This window comes from Saimiri boliviensis, chromosome 6 (genome assembly GCF_048565385.1).
Source record: "Saimiri boliviensis isolate mSaiBol1 chromosome 6, mSaiBol1.pri, whole genome shotgun sequence".
Classification (NCBI taxonomy): domain Eukaryota; kingdom Metazoa; phylum Chordata; class Mammalia; order Primates; family Cebidae; genus Saimiri; species Saimiri boliviensis.
Window position 1 is genome coordinate 37828044 of NC_133454.1, and position 16909 is coordinate 37844952.

Consider the following 16909-nt stretch of genomic DNA (forward strand, 5'->3'; position numbering starts at 1 on the left):
CAAATGTGTCATGTATATACATATAAAAAGAAGGTAACTTTATTTAAATGTAGTAAGCACTTTTTTATGTCTGTTTGACAGAGCTATAGATTCTGCCTTGCCTTCAGCTTTATCAGAAAATGATTACAAGCATCAGAAACAACTCCTGTCAAAAACCAATTGTGATAAAGAAATGAATGAAAATATGAAGGCAACTTTGGCTACTAACAAAAATGTGTTCCAGCTTAAACTGGAGGAAACTCAGAAACTCCTAGAAGATCAGCATCTAAGCAGTTTGCAAGTATGAAACTATAAAGATGTTATTAATATTTTAATTCCTAGTACTAATTCTGCTCCACTTTTGTAGTGTTCTCCACTAAAGAAATATGTTACAAGCTGAGAATAGGCCATGAAAGAGAATGTGGTTGAATCAGCACAAATTCATCATAGAAACTACAGAATAATTTTTTAGTTTTTTCCTTACCTTTGAAAGTACAATGTAATGTATTATTGTTAGAGGCTGTATTATAAAAAGCAACCAGAAAATTATAATACATGTAGATATTAGTTTCTTAATGGAAATATGGCAGAATTCACTAGAAATGATATTTCGAGTCTATTAGGGCATATACTTTGTTAACAGTTTTTTCTACAAGTGAATATAGATTTCAACTGATACTCCTACATGTCCATCCATGAACTTTATTTTCCATTAATAATTATACACATTTATGAGATTTTTAATAAACCAATATCAAGATTAAATTCATAACATTGGCCTGATTCATCCAATAATTAATCAACCATGGTAAGGCTAAAAAAGCAAAACAGAAGATTCCTGCCAGCTATGATGATGTGCCTTCCTGCCATAAACAACTATAATTATGAATAAAAATATATAAAACAACTGCTTTTAGACGTGGGACAGAGGTAGTACAGGATATGATCTTGAAAAGGGGAAAGAAATGATGTAAGCCTTATGATCACCTAGGCTTTCTACCTAGGTATATTGCCTGAATAAGCCTTAAAAAGATCTACTAGTAACCTAGCTACCCATTAAACAAAAAAACTTAACACTTTTTTTTTGAGACATGAGTCTCGCTCTGTTGCCAGGCTGGAGTGCAGTAGTGCGATCTCGGCTTACTGCAACCTCTGCCTCCTGGGTTTAAGCAATTCTGCCTCACCCTTCCAAGCAGCTGGGACTGTAGGCATGCACAACCATGCCCAACTAATTTTTGTATTTTTAGAAGAGATGAGGTTTCACCATGTTGGCCAGGATGGTCTCAATCTCTTGACCTCATGATCTGCCCACCTCAGCCTCCTGAAGTGCTGGGATTATAGGCGTGAGCTACCGCTTCCAGCCAACACTTTCATAAAGAAGACTATGAAATCCATACATTCAATAACATAATGCTCACAGTTGCAGCATTCAATCAAAACTTACTAGACATATGAAGAATCAGGAAAATATGACCGTAACCAGGAAAAAAGTAGTCAGTAGCAGACAGAAATAACAGAAATGATGTAATTAACCAACAAGGAATTTTAAAGTATTTTTATAAATATTTTCAAGGAATTAAAGTTAAAATGTACGTAAGAAAGACAGTTTAAAAAATAAACAGACCTTCTAGATCTGAAAATTATAATATCAGAAATGAAAAATTTACTGGATGGGCTTAACTTTGCAGTCATTGCAGAACAAAAGATTAGTGGACTTGAAAACATAGCAATAGAAATTATCCAAGCTGGCTGGATGCAGTGGCTCATGCCTGTAATTCCAGCACTTTGGGAGGTTGAGGCAGATGGATCACTTTTGGTCAGGAGTTCAAGACCAGCCTGACCAACATGAAGAAACCCTGTGTCTACTAAAAATACAAAATTAGCTGGGCATGGTGGCACATGCCTGTAGTCCTAGCTACTCAGGAGGCTGAGGCAAGAGAATCACCTGAACCCGGGAGGCAGAGGTTGCAGTGAGCCAAGATCACACCATTGCACTCCAGCCTGGGCAACAAGAGTAAAACTCTGTCTCAAGAAAAAAAAAGAAAGAAAGAAAGAAAAAAGAAATTACCCAAGCTGAAGCTTTGGGAGAAAAAGGCTGGGAAAAAAATGAGCAGTTGTTAGTGACCTGTGAGAATATTATAAAGCCATCAACACTTCTTTTTTTTTTTTTTTTTTTTTTTTTTTTGAGATAGAGTCTCGCTCTGTCACCCATGCTGGAGTGCAGTAGTGCAATCTTGGCTCACTGAAACCTCCACCTCCTGGGGTGAAGTGATTCTCCTGCCTCAGCCTCCTGAGCTGGGACTACAGGCAAATGCCATCACACCCAGCTAATTTTTTTGTATTTTAAAGTAGAGACAGGCTTTCACTGTGTTACCCAGGATGGTCTCAATCCCCTGACCTTGCAATCTGCCCACCTCGGCCTCCCAAAGAGCTGGGATTACAGGCATGAGCCACTGTTCCAGCCAACACATTTAATTAAAATTTAAATAAAATTTTACAAAGTGAGAGAAGATATATTTAAAGAAACCATGTCTGGAAATGTTTCAAATTTGGTGAAAATTATAAATCTACAGTCTCAAGAAGTTCAACAAACTCCAAGAAGGATAAGTGTATGCACATACACATACCACAGAAAGGCACATAAAAATCAGGTTAAAGCCAGAGGGAAAAAAGATGTGTTACATGCAGGGCAATAAACAGAAGATGGACCGCTAATATAACTTACACAAGCAAAACTTGAAGTTGATCATAATGTTTCATTATTTAGTGGAAAAATTTCTGAAGAAAAGTATTGTTTATGAAATCAAAAGTTGCCAAACTTCTTTTGAGGTGTTTTGGGAGAGGAAGCAATCACAGACTTATGCAAACAGAAATCTTAGAGTCATGGATATCATACATACTTATATCTACAAGGATCTTCTAACCGAAATTTCTGTGTCTGACTAGACAGAACCTCAAAGGATGCCTTCCAGGCCTAATTTCATCATCATTATCAGTTAAAATAACTTAGTTCCAAGAATAGGCATCGAAGTAGCTGTGCTTTATTTTGTTCCCCTGTTTGGGTTGAGTGAGTATCACTTTAAGAAGAGTGCCAAAGGATGTGATAAATAGGGGCTAAATGCTAAAAATATAAAACTCTCATGAATAATTTTCAAAATGTATTCCGTAATACTAAATCAATAAGGATTAGCTGTATAAATTAAAATATTTTTTTATTCTGTAATTTATTTCCTTTATTTATTGATTTACTTTCTGAGCTAGAAAAATAATGTACTGTTTATAAATTTACATATTTTAGATAAATCTAAAATGTATGATAAATCTTAAGGGATATCAATTTTCTTTCCATTCAGCATTTTGACTATATATACAATTTAATGTCTTCAAAAAATCTCTATGTATGTGATATAGATTAATACATTCTAGATATGTATGAGAAAATAGAAATATTTTCAAACATTTACCATACTTTGAAGTAATTTTGAAATTTTATTAAAGACTGATAAATTTCATGTAATTTTTTGTGAAATAGTGATGAAAATGTCTGGAATTTATGGAAGCTACTACTATGCTAAACCTCCAAAAAGGAGTCATTAAAGTCAATACATTTTGAGCCTAAACCCCATATGAGAATTACCTAGGGAATTTAAATAATAACAATATATGGACCTTATCCAAGTATTAAATCAGCAGGACCCATAGTTCTTTATGTAATTTTACATAGTTCTTTATGTAATTTCAGTATGTAGCTAGAATTAAAAACCTTACTACAGTTCACAGAATTGAGTTTTATAAAAAGATGTAGTTCCTACTAACAGGAAGCTCACTTTAGAATCACAGAGCTTTTAGGCTCTGTGAATGTTTCAGGAAAAAATACAATTTATAAATAATTTTTTTTTCAGAATTTCACTTGCTGTTACTAAGCTTTCAAGAAACCTCATATTCTAAATGGAATGGCAATAACAAAATTATTTTATAAGTTATAACTGTGGCTAGAATAAGTGGGTATTACTTTAGAAGCTGAAGTCAAAGCAAGCATACTTTATTATAAGTCTTTGTTACCTCCCTATTTTTTACCTTGAGGATTGATGCAGGGATAAGAATTACTTATATACCTACAATATTTATAGTCATTTTCCTCTATATGCAAGGAGAATTGGGCTCAGTAACAATGGTATGTTGAATCATTGATACTGGCATTTAAAAGTTTATAAACTGCTGGGCACAGTAGCTCATGCCTGTAATCCCAACACTTTGGGAGGCCGAGGCAGGTGGATCACGAGGTCAAGAGATCGAGACCATCCTGGTCAACATGGTGAAACCCCGTCTCTCTACTAAAAATACAAAAAAAAAAAAAAAAAAAAAAAAAATTAGCTGGGCATGGTGGCAGGTGCCTGTAATCCCAGCTACTCAGGAGGCTGAGGCAGGAGAATTGCCTGAAACCAGGAGGCGGACGTTGCGGTGAGCCGAGATCACGCCATTGCACTCCAGCCCGGGTAACAAGAGCAAAACTCTGTCTCAAAAAAAAAAAGTTTATAAACTATAAAACAATGTTGGGGTGTTTTTTGTTTTTCAGAAATTTTGTGATGAAGTTAATCAGATAACCAATTCTGAAACCCTCTCAAGTATAGACAGTCTTGAGGCTACAGAACATGAAGAAATATATTTAACACTTAATAAGGAACATTCTACATCCATCCAGCGGAATATCATTTCCCTCAAATCAGCAGATCCTCAATCAACTAATCTAAGCTGCTTTGATGAAGATAAACTGGCATTCTCTAAAGCTCAACATATAAATAATTGGCTTACAAATTTAGATGCTTCAAATACTCAGAATGTCACACCTTTCTCAGATATTTTAAATAAATCTAATGTTCTACCTTCATGGGAATGTTTTAATAGTAAAGAAAAAAATCCATCTCCTTTGAATGGAACAGTGGAAAGAGCCACAAATACCGCTAATAATTCAATAACCTTTGTATCTACCCCACCCATATTTGTACTAGATAAAAAAAGTGAAAAGACCTCTGAAACTAGCACTCTGAGGACAACTGATACCATGTCTGGAGCATTCAAAAGGGAGAGGCCATTAGTTACTGAGAGCCCAACATTTAAATTTAGCAAATACCGAAGCACTTTGGATTCTCTAACCCAGGAAGTGGCTACATTTCCAGATCAAGAGAAATATTCTGAATTAAATCAAGAAAATGGAACTACTTCAATTCCTACTTCATGTGTACCACTGGCAACACCTTTCATTTTGCCATCTAATACACAGTCAGCTAGACCTTTAGCAAAGAACAGTATACACATAAAAGAAATTGATGCAGTGCAGTGTTCTGATAAGCTAGATGAATTGAAAGATGGTAAAGAAGAAAACATAAAATATTTTAATTGTCATAAGGGAGAGTTGCCTTTATTTTCAGACAGTTTTCAAGATGCCTATATACCTCACAATCCCGATTCAAAAGATGAAAAACAAAAATTAGCTGAAACATCATCCTTGTCGAATGTAACTTCTAAATATGACTTAGTTGGCCAACAAAAGAAAATGAAATGCAACATCCATGAGAGAAATGGTGTGAGATTTCTTAAAAGTATTTTAAAGAAAGAATCTAAATATGAACATGGTTATCTTAAGGCATTAATTATAAATCAGAGCTTTAAGTTTGGAAATCAAAAAGCAGCAGCTATCAGAGATAGTATTGAATTAACAAAGGAAAAGGAAAAAGGTCCAGAAATTCCAAAGACTATTAAAAAATTGAGGTGGTTTGATGAAACTGCTCATATAGAAAACAGTGCTGAAGACAATCATTCACTGAAGAATAAAACAGGAATAACTCAGCAGCATTCTCAACAATTCCACATTGAAAGTGGTGCTGGAAGCAACGTAATTAGTGTTTCTGCTTGTGCTGTAAATTCTGCTGATAGAAAGAAGTCCAGGGAGGATTCTGTCTCTGAAAATGTTATGACTCTAGAAGGATCTGGAGCAGACCATGTGCCTTTGAACTGTTTTATACCTTCAGGTTATAACTTTGCTAAACATGCCTGGCCAGCCTCAAAAAAAGAGGAAAGTAAAATCTTTGTACATAATAATGATTCTAAAACTCAGCAAGGTAAGCCACAAAGAGGTGTAGCAAAAATAATTAGAAAAACAGGATCTGCATCTGCAAAAGTTCAATCAGGCTTTATATGTACAAACAGAAAAGGCACTGTCATTCAACCACAATCTGCAAGCAAAGTCAACATATTTAAACAGCCTCAGGGAAAATTAATTATACCTCATCCTTCTCCTCAATCTACATCAAATATTAGAAATGGTGAAAATACACAAGTGTCTCAGTGTCAATCAGTAACACCTGAAAATCCTCAAAACATTATGACACATAACTGTTTTAATTTAAAACATGTGCTTCCAACAGAACACAATTTGAACCAGTGGAATCAAGAAAGTAGTTCTCCACTCTCAAATGCTTATTCTGACCTAGTCACTGTGATACCATCATTGCCGTCATATTGTTCTTCAGAGTGCCAAACTTTTGCAAAAATAAATCATTCAAATGGCACTCGAGCAGTTGCCCAGCAAGATGGAACATTATATTGCACCCAAAGAAGTCCTGTTTGTGAAGAAAGTTATCAGTCTGTGACTCTTAGAACTACTGAAGAAGAATCTGTTCCCTTATGGAAAAGAGGGCATAATATCCTGCATCAAAATAAGAGGGCTGCAGGTAAGAATAAATTTGTATCTTTTTATAGATAAAATGTACACCTTTGTTAAATTCATGTAAAATTTTTTCTATTTAGGTATAGCATACATACTACCCAAATATTAAACAATAGCTTTATAGAAATAACTTACCTCCAGGCCAAGCTCAGGCAGGCGGATCACTTTGTGGCCAGGAGTTTAAGACCAGTCTGACCAACAGTGAAATCCCATCTTTACTAATACAAAAGTTAGCCCGGCATGGTGGTGCGTGCCTATAGTTCCAGCTACTCGGGAGGCTGAGGCAGAAGAATCCCTTGAACCTGGAGGCAGAGGTTGCAGTGAGCCAAGATCATGTCACTGACGGTGGCTCTTGGCTATAATCCCAGCGCTTTGGGAGGCCAAGGCAGGCAGATTTACTTGAAGTCAGGAGTTGAAGACCAGCCTGGCCAACATGGCAAAACCCTGTCTCTACAAAAATACAAAAATTCGCTGGGCATGGTGGCACATGCCTGTAATCCCAGCTGTGTGGGAGGCTGAGGCAGAAGAATCACTTGAACCTGGAGCCCAGGAGACAGAGGTTGCAGTGAGCTGAGATGGCGCACCACTGCACTCCAGCCTGGGCAACAGAGCCAGACTCCATCTCAAACAAAACAAAACAAAACAAAACAAAATTGTGACATTAGTAGCTGAAACTTTTAAGAGAATGACCCAAACTGTGCTCAGCTGAAATTAGAAACTTCTTCCAGCCTCCATTTTTTTCCATGATGTTTCCTGTTTATTTCTCTTTTTTATTTTTTTATTGCATTTTAGGTTTTGGGGTACATGTGAAGAACATGCAAGATTGTTGCATAAGTACACACGTGGCAGTGTGATTTGCTGCCTTCCTCCCCTTTACCTATATCTGGCATTTCTCCCCATGCTATCTCTCCCCAACTCCCCAGCCACCAATGTCCCTCCCCATTTCCCCTCAACAGACCCCAGTGTGTAGTGCTCCCCTCCCTGTGTCCATGTGTTCTCATTGATCAACACCCGCCTATGAGTGAGAACATGTGGTGTTTGATTTTCTGCTCCTGTGTCAGTTTGCTGAGAATGATGGTTTCCAGGTTCATCCATGTCCCTACAAAGGACACGAACTCATCGTTTTTGATGGCTGCATAATATTCCATGGTGTATATGTGCCACATTCTCCCTGTCCAGCCTATCATCGATGGGTATTTGGGTTGGTTCCAGGTCTTTGCTATTGTAAACAGTGCCAAAATGAACATTTATGTGCATGCGTCCTTATAGTAGAATGATTTATAATCCTTTGGATATATACCCAGTAATGGGATTGCTGGGCCAAATGGAATTTCTATTTCTAGGTCCTTGAGGAATCGCCACACTGTCTTCCACAATGGTTGAACTAATTTACACTCCCCACAACAGTGTAAAAGTGTTCCTATTTCTCCACATCCTCTCCAGCATCTGCTGTCTCCGGATTTTTTAATGATCACCATTCTAACTGGCGTGAGATGGTATCTCAATGTGGTTTTGATTTGCATTTCTCTAATGACTAGTGATGATGAGCATTTTTTCATATGTTTGTTGGACTCATGTATGTCTTCTTTTTAAAAGTGTCTGTTCATATCCTTTGCCTACTTTTGAATGGGCTTGTTTTTTTTGTTGTAAATCTGTTTTAGCTCTTTGTAATTCTGGATATCAGCCCTTTGTCAGATGGGTAAACTGCAAAAAGTTTTTCCCATTCTGTTGGTTGCCGACTCACTCTAATGACTGTTTCTTTTGCTGTGCAGAAGCTGTGGAGTTTGATTAGGTCCCATTTGTCTATTTTGGCTTTTGTTGCCAATGCTTTTGGGGTTTTGGTCATGAAGTCATTGCCTACACATATGTCCTGAATGGTTTTGCCTAGATTTTCTTCTAGGGTTTTTATGGTGTTAGGTCTTATGCGTAAGTCTTTAATCCATCTGGAGTTAATTTTAGTGTAAGGCGTCAGGAAGTCCTGTTAGTTTAAAAGAGGCAGGACAAAGAATAGGATCTGATTTTTCGTCCCATATTATTCTGTCATTACTAATGTAGTCAAATATTCCATCAAAGTAAGCACAGTGAAAAATATTGTTTAAATTATTATAAACAAGTGAATACATGTAGTTTTACTTTAAAATGTTTGTTAAATTGCTATAAACTAATATTAATTAGAGGTACCTAATTCTCCCATTTTCTTTCCCAAAGTGTGGCAACTCTGCTTTTATCTGCTGACTATTGGTTTTTATGAGAGCAAAAAAAAGGATATCATTGCCTTGAAATATTTTTGAAAATTAATTCTCTATAGAATGCCATTGCCCTTACTAGCTGGTTGATTCTTCATAAAGTTTCTCTCCTCCTATGAGGGAATAAACTACAAGGCAATACATTTTCCTGCCAATAGGAAACAGTTGCATATTGAGAAAAAGTTAGGACTGGAGTCTGAAGGCAATCAGAAAAACAACTTTTTCCAAAGGTACGAATAAATACTGATATATAATGAGAGTTAAAATTTAATATTCAAAGTCAGCTTCAATCAAACCATGAGTTTTTAAGGACAAGGGACGTTTGTGTAATTCATCACTGTATTCGCAAATTCTAACAGTGCCTGGCACTTAGCAGTCACCCAGACTCTACTTGAATTTAATGGATAGAAGCCACATTAGTAGAAGGGAAGCTAAATGCAGACACTATAATCTAAAAATCTTCAATACTTGTCTACAAAAATCTAGGTTTTAAAAAATTATTTCTCTCACTAAAATTATGATTTCTTATCCAGTCATTTCAGAATGTAACTTTAGTTTTCACAACACTTTAAAAAAAATGAAGGTGTTGTACAGATTAAATATTCTAAAATAAAAATGATGTTTACTCTCTTTGAGTTTCTACCTTGTACCAGTCACAGGACTAAGTGTTTTATACTTACTTTCTTATTTAAATCTGATAAGAATACTAAGAAATAAATATTTTTAAAAACACTGTTTTGCAAAGAAGTAAGCAGAATTGCCCAAGGTCAAGAGCTAGTAAGTAGCAGAACTGGTATTTTGAGCCAGATCTCTATGGTTCCAAGTCCTGTGCTTCTTCTACTAAAGCCATATAGTAAATATAATTATTAAGCAAGTATCATATATCATACTCTGTTAACTGGGAAAAATATTAGGAAACTTATAAAGTTTCCCAATAGTTTTTGTACAAAAGAGTAGCATATTAAAATTATCTGATCCTCTGATAAAGGAATGGGATATGTTTATTTATCTGGAGAAACCAGTATTTTCCTGACGTTTAATCAAAGGAGGTAGTTCTCCCCTTCTCAAATCCTAAAACATTTCCACCAAACTTATCAGTTATTCTAATTTGTTTTCAATTCTCTATTTGGACCCAATTACATATTCAGGAATCGTATCATATTTCTAGGGTAAAATACATAGCTATCCATTAGTAACAGACAGTGCTAAGTTCTTTCTCTGTCCGTGTCATTTTCCTACAAAATTTCTCTCAGTTGACACCTTTTCCCTTAAGGTTTGTTTATATCTTTATCTCAGCCCCCGGTGGGCTTATTCTTTAACAATCTCTGTTCTTTTTTAGATGAGAAAGCCTGTAAGTTATGCTATGAGGAATTGATTTGCTCTTCTAGATATGGGCTCATATAACTTAAGTGTTTCCAGGCATGTTACTTTCTTTAGGCTTTGTAACTTCAAGCAATCCTTTTATCATTAGTCAACAATGTTTTCCAATCTCTCCCCCTCTTCACAAAGCTCACTCTTCCAGTCCTGCTCATTTATTCTAATTAATCTCCCAAAAATTGACAAAATGGGGCCATGTGAATGCCTTCATCTTTTCCTTCATCCACCTCCAAGCATCTCTTATTTCACTTATATGCTTAAGTTTTATCTCAAAGGAAACAAGCATGAAGCTATATAGAGTTGAGATAGTGGAGCAGAATCTCACAGCAAGAGAATATTGAATCAAGAATACCAAAAGAGGATTTACTTTTAGAAATTTAATCCATACATGGTTTCTTCTATTTCATTCATATTTTAAACCTTTTCTTCCCTACTAGATCGTTGCTCTAAATCTAATCTCCCACCAAAAAGTCTCATAGTTCTGCTATTCAAGTCAATGTCATAGATCTTACCCTTAATGGCTAAACTACTTGAAGAGAATGGCTTATACACATTGACACTGCATCCTCCTTGTTCATTGTGTATTAAATTGTTTTTATTTAAAAATATTTTTAGCATAGCAAAGAACATATATTGTACAAATCTCTGTGTATCAAAGTTGCTGCATACGATATAATATAAATGATGCTATCTGGAGTTGTGCAACTGTATGTAGCAGCCCTGTGTGTAACCCTCCCAGATCCTGTTCATCTTCTTATCTCCCCAGAGATAATCACTATTCTGAGTTTGATGTTTGTCATTACCATTTCTGCTTACTTATGTTACCCATGGATATATCCATTAGGCATATAGTACTGTTTTACATATTTTAAACTTTTATATGAGTTTATTAATGTATTCTAACTACAACTTTTCCTCCAATTTTAGAAATTTATTTCCATTGATATATGGTTTGAGAAAAATGAGCAGTGAAAGTATTTTATGAGGAGAGAGAAGTGGGGAAATTCGATGTTTGGGGAGGATGTTTGAAATAATTATTTCAAAGGAAGGAGAGTGAATTTATGAGAGAAACAGTAGGAATACTCAGTAATGTCAACCATCAGAAAATGATGATCATAAATCTACAATAGAGCCAATATACCTGGCACATTGGTGTGAATTTTCTGTGCTAATTAGAAGGAGGCAGAGGAAAAGCAAATATTTTCCCCCCGAGGGAGGGAGAGTTGTTTGATTGTTGTGACAAAAAGACTAAGAGGCAAAGGGTTCAGGATACTGGTAAAAGAACTATGGCAATGATGAACCTGGCCAGGAAGGGTGGCTCATGCCCATAATCCCAGAACTTTGGGAGACTGGGAAGACGGCTTGAGTCCAAGCGTTTAAGACCAACCTGGGTAACACAGGGAGACCCTGTCACTATATAAAAAAAAATTAGCTGGGCATGGTGGTGGGCGCCTGTAATTCCAGCTACTTGGGAGGCTGAGGCAGGAGAATTGCTTCAGTCCTGAGGTGAAGATGGCAATAAGCTGAGAACATGCCACTGCACTCCAGCCTGGGCAACAGAGCAAGACCAGTCTCCAAAAAAGTAAACTAAAATAAGAAAGAAAAGGAAAATCACCAATACCTACAAAGCCCCATATGTTCCTTCCCAGTTGCATCCCGTTCCTCTGCTACAGATGTGAACATCACAAAGAATTTCATGTTAATTATTCCATGATTTTCTTTATAATTTTGCCACATATGAATGTATTGCAAACAATATGTCATTTTGTCTAGTTATGAAACTTCTTAAATGGAATCATTTTATCAGTGTTCTTCTGGGATTTGCCTTTCCAATCAACTTTGTTTTTTAGATTGATTAGGTTAGCTGTACTTCATATTCATTGCTGCATCACATTCAATCATATGAATGTTCAAACATGTTTTCATTCCCCTATCATTGGACATTTGGGTTACTTCTAGTTTCTCCCTTTTATGAATAAGTCTTCCAAGAACAGCTTTGTACATCTACTGATGCACATGTTGCTGAGCCATATGGTATATGTATTTTCAACTTTACTAGGTAATCCAAGTTGTTTTCCAGAGTAATATACAAAAGTCCGCTCTACTACATCCTCACCAAAAGTATGATAGACTTTTTAATGTTTTTCAGTCATACGGTATGAAATCGTTTCTAATTATGTGGTACATATACACCATGGAATACTATGCAGCCATAAAAAGGAATGAGATCATGTCCTTTGCAGGGACATGGATTAAGCTGGAAGCCATTATGCTCAGCAAACTAACACAGAAACAGAAAACCAAACATTGCATATTCTGAACAATTAGAACACATGGATACAGGGAGGGGAACACCCACTAGAGTCTTGAGGTGGGGAGGGGAGAGCATCAGGATGAATAGCTAATGCATTCAGGGCTTTAATATCTAGGTGATGGGTAGATAGGTGCAACAAACAACCATGGCACACATTTACCTGTGTAACAAATCTGCACACCCTGTACATATATCTTAAAACTTTAAATGTTAAAAAAGCAATAAATTAAGTTTTAATAATAAAAAAGCCTTAGAAAAACCTTAGCTTTATTTGTCAGGAAACTCACTATAATAAAAATACAAATGTATGCCTTAAAAAAAGTTTCTAATTGTGATAATTTGTATTGCCCTGATTACTAATTAGTTGAGCATTTCATATGTGCATCATTTGCATTCTATCTTCTATGAAATGTCTGTTCTTGTCTTTGCCTATTTTTATATATTTTTTTAAATTTCTTATTGATGGAAGTTCTTTATATATTCTACATACAGATCCAACATGGATTATATATGTTGTGATTCTTTTCTGCGAATTTGTGATTGGTATTTTTACTTTTTAATGACTAAAAGTTTTTTTTCGGTGTGGCCTGTTTCTTTATGGTTGCTTGTATGTATTTAGTCTTTTTTAGATCAATTTTATACTTCCAAGAAGAAAGATAGCAGTCTTGATAACTCTTCTTTGTTAAAACACACACGCATGCCGGTGCACACACACACCAAACAAAGAAAAAAAAAAAAATAGAAGTTTACCAGAGCTGTTACAAAGTCAGTATAATTTTAGACAATAATTTTAGGCAATAACAAGCAGATCTTTAGAAGTTCTGATGTATTCTATGTCATTTTAGTAGATATATTTTAAGAGCTTTATAAACAAACCGGGATTACCCAGGGCTATGAGCGGAAAGGTTCAGTCTAAAAGTCAATTAAAGAAACACAAGCCTAAGAGCCATGATAGCTGTGCACAAATATTTGAAGGTTTATAACAAAGAAGAAGGAGTAAACAGAACTGAAATGAAAGGGCAAAAGTTGCAGAGAGGTTTTCAGCTCAGCATAAGGAAAGATTTGAACTATCTAACAAAGGAAAAGGATGCCCCATGAGGTAGTAGCTCCTCATCACTATACCATTCAAGCAGTGGTTGTCCACCTGCGAGTAATTTAGATCCAGGGGTTACATGTTGAACTAGTTAACTTCTAAGATTTTTTCCAAAGCCATAATTCTAAGAACATCTCCAGTATTTTTTCTTATGTTTACAATTAAGAATACTACAGATTTTTAAAATTATAATGCTTTATTGAAGATTAGTAGTTTTATTTTGAGTTTTGGTGGTGAAACTATCATATCTAGAATTTTCATATGAAACTAGGAATTTGGCCAGAGATACCAGTGCAAGCTACATTATTTTTGCAAAAATAGCAAAGTGCTCAGTTATTGTATTAATTGCTAGATAATATTTAAGCACATGTATGTGAATAGAAAAATACATAAACAGTTTTAAGCATATACTGTGTCTTTTCCTGCGATCAATAATCTACAATCCACAAAACTACAAAGAACACAAAGAATGGGACTCCATATTTGGATCCCCTTCCATGAACACTCCCTTCATGGAAGCTGTTTTTCTCTATCCTGGATTTCCCTTCTGGAGTCCCCTTCCACACTCTCTTGTGGAAGCCTGTCTTCCCCTCCTAAACTCCATCTCTCTCTCTATTCCCTTCCACTCAGTGTGGAAGCTGCTTTCCTCTCCTGGATTCCATCTTTCTGGATTCTCTCACTCAGGGTGAGAGTTAGCTGTTTCTTTCTCCCTCTCCTGTTTGTCTCTCTCTTTAAAATAAATCACTTTCTACAAACCAAAAAAAGAACACAAAGAACAATAAAGCACAATGATAAATAATTCAATCAAGAAAGTACAAAAGTGACTTCAGAAGATTGATGAGCAGACTGAGGGATGAGATAAAACCTTGACACAGCAGTTACGTGAACAAGAAAATTTTTATGCAAGGTGTTTAAAGCTTTTTAGATAAAGTAAAATGAGGACTTCTCAAGATTTGGAGAAAGAAAATTCCAAGAACAGAAAACAACATAGAATCTATATTGCTGCCCAAATTATCTCACTGGAAACTATAACATTTTGCATATATAGCATTTAGTATATCAGTACAGGTGGAAAAAACTGGTAACTAGTATTTTTTAATGAAGCCTAATTTTAGAATTAGAATATTCTAGAATGGAAACTACTAGAAGGTATCATATGTTGTGAGGATAAGTATATATTATAAAACTACATATGTATCCAAGGTTACAATGTAAAATATATTTCTGTGAGACACAGTCAAATCAGAATGAAAATTACTACCATATGGGTAAGAGCTAGAAGTTTAGATTTTAGAGCCCAACTAATTGGAGATGAATCCCTAGCTTGTCCCTTACTGGCTCCATGATGTTAGGCAAGTTACTTATCCTCCCCCCACCCCCGTGCCTTAATTTATTATTTTGTTTCTTTTTTTAACTTTTAGGTTTGGGAGTACATGTGCATGTTTGTTATATAGGTAAATTGCATGTCACTAGGTTTTGGTGTAGAGATTATTTTGTTACCCAGGCAATAAGCATAGTACCTAACAAGTTGTTTTTCAGTTCTCACTCTCCTCCCACCTTGAACCCTGAAGTAGGCCCCAGTGTCTGTTGTTCCCTTCTTTATTACCAAATTTTAGCTCCCACTTAAAAGTGAGAACATGGAGTATTTGGTTTCCTTAGGTACTTGTGTTAGTTTGCTTAGGTTAATGGCCTCTAGCTCCATTCATGTTGCTATAAGACATGATCTTGTTCCTTTTTATGTTTGCATAGTATTCCATGTTGTATATGTACCACACTTTTTTTATCCAGTCTTCCATTGATGGGCATTTAGGTTGATTCCATGTCTTTGCTATTGTGAGTAGTACTGCAGTAAGCATACACATGCACGTGTCTTTATGGTGGAGCGATTTATAAAACAGAAGTTAAATGGTACTTCTACTTTAAGTTCTTTGAGAAATTTCCAAACTGCTTTCTACAATGGCTGAACTAATTTAGATTCCCACCAGCAGCATATAAGTATTCCCTTTTCTTTACAACCTCACCAGCATGTTAATTTTTGGCTTTTTAATAGTAGTCAGTTGTTATTCTGACTGGTGTGAAATGGTATCTCATTGTGGTTTTGATTTGCATTTCTCTAATGATTAGTGATGTTGAGCATTTTTTCATCTTAATTTTTTATATGAAAGAATAATGATGATAATAGCACCTATAGCGCTTAGAACAATACCTGCCAAATTATAAACGCTAAATAAATATTAGTATTACGTTATTATTTCTTACTCTCAGATGTCAGGTATTCAGTTACTAGCTTACTTTCTTGAAAGATAAAGTCTTTTTTGTTTGTTTTGTTTTGTTTTGAGACTGAGTTTCACTCTTGTTGCCCAGGCTGGAGTGCAGTGGTGCGAACTTGGCTCACCCCAACCTCAGCCTCCCGGGTTCAAGCGATTCTCTTGCCTCAGCCTTCCGAGTAGCTGGGATAACAGGCATGCACCATCACACCTGGCTAATTTTTTTGTATTTTTAGTAGAAACGGGGTTTCTCCATGTTGGTCAGTCTGGTCTCAAACTCCCAACCTCAGGTAATCCACCTGCCTCAGCCTCCCAAAGTCCTAGTATTACAGGCGTGAGCCACTGCGCCCTGCCAAGTAAAGGCTTTTTTGTAAGGCTCTTATCATTAAGCACATGCACACATTTCCATGTATTTCCCAAGACATGTAAGTGCTTACACACGTGCATATCTATGCCCCAGACCAAATGAATTTTCACCCTTGGCCCCACGAAACTTAAATATGTGTCATCATTACGCCTTTATACATAATGTTCTTTCTGACTCAAAGTGTCCTTTTAGGCTGGGTGCAGTGGCCCACACCTGTAATCCCAGCACTTTGGGAGGCCAAGGCAGGTGGATCACCTGAGGTCAGAAGTTTGAGACCAGCCTGGACAACATGGTGAAACCCCAACTCTACTAAAACTACAAAAATCAGCTGGGTGTGCTGGCACGCACCTGGAATCCCAGCTACTCAGGAGGCTGAGGCAGGAAAATCACTTGAACCTGGGAGGTGGAGGTTGCAGTGAGCTGAGATTACCCTACTGCACTCCAGCCTGGGCAACAGTGTGAGATTCCATCTCAAAAATAAATAAATAAATAAATAAATAAATAAATAAATAAATAAATAAATGTGCACTTTTATTTGT

General features: G+C 36.1%; 1 protein-coding gene across 7 annotated transcripts in view; it reads left to right on the forward strand.

The window, feature by feature from the left end:
• The window catches only part of CEP126 (centrosomal protein 126), a 90914-nt gene that overhangs the window by 40307 nt on the left and 33698 nt on the right, over positions 1-16909 (forward strand). For 6 of the 7 annotated variants that reach the window (XR_012518015.1, XM_003923780.4, XM_074400470.1 and 3 more), the window contains 2 exons: positions 82-280; positions 4556-6710. Coding sequence is in view for 6 of the 7 variants with exons in the window: in XM_003923780.4 (XP_003923829.2) it covers positions 82-280; positions 4556-6710 (2354 nt within the window). In the remaining variant the exon portion in view is untranslated. Of the gene's footprint in view, positions 1-81; positions 281-4555; positions 6711-8049; positions 13177-16909 lie in introns of those variants that run through there. The other variant, XM_074400472.1, reaches the window with a different exon arrangement.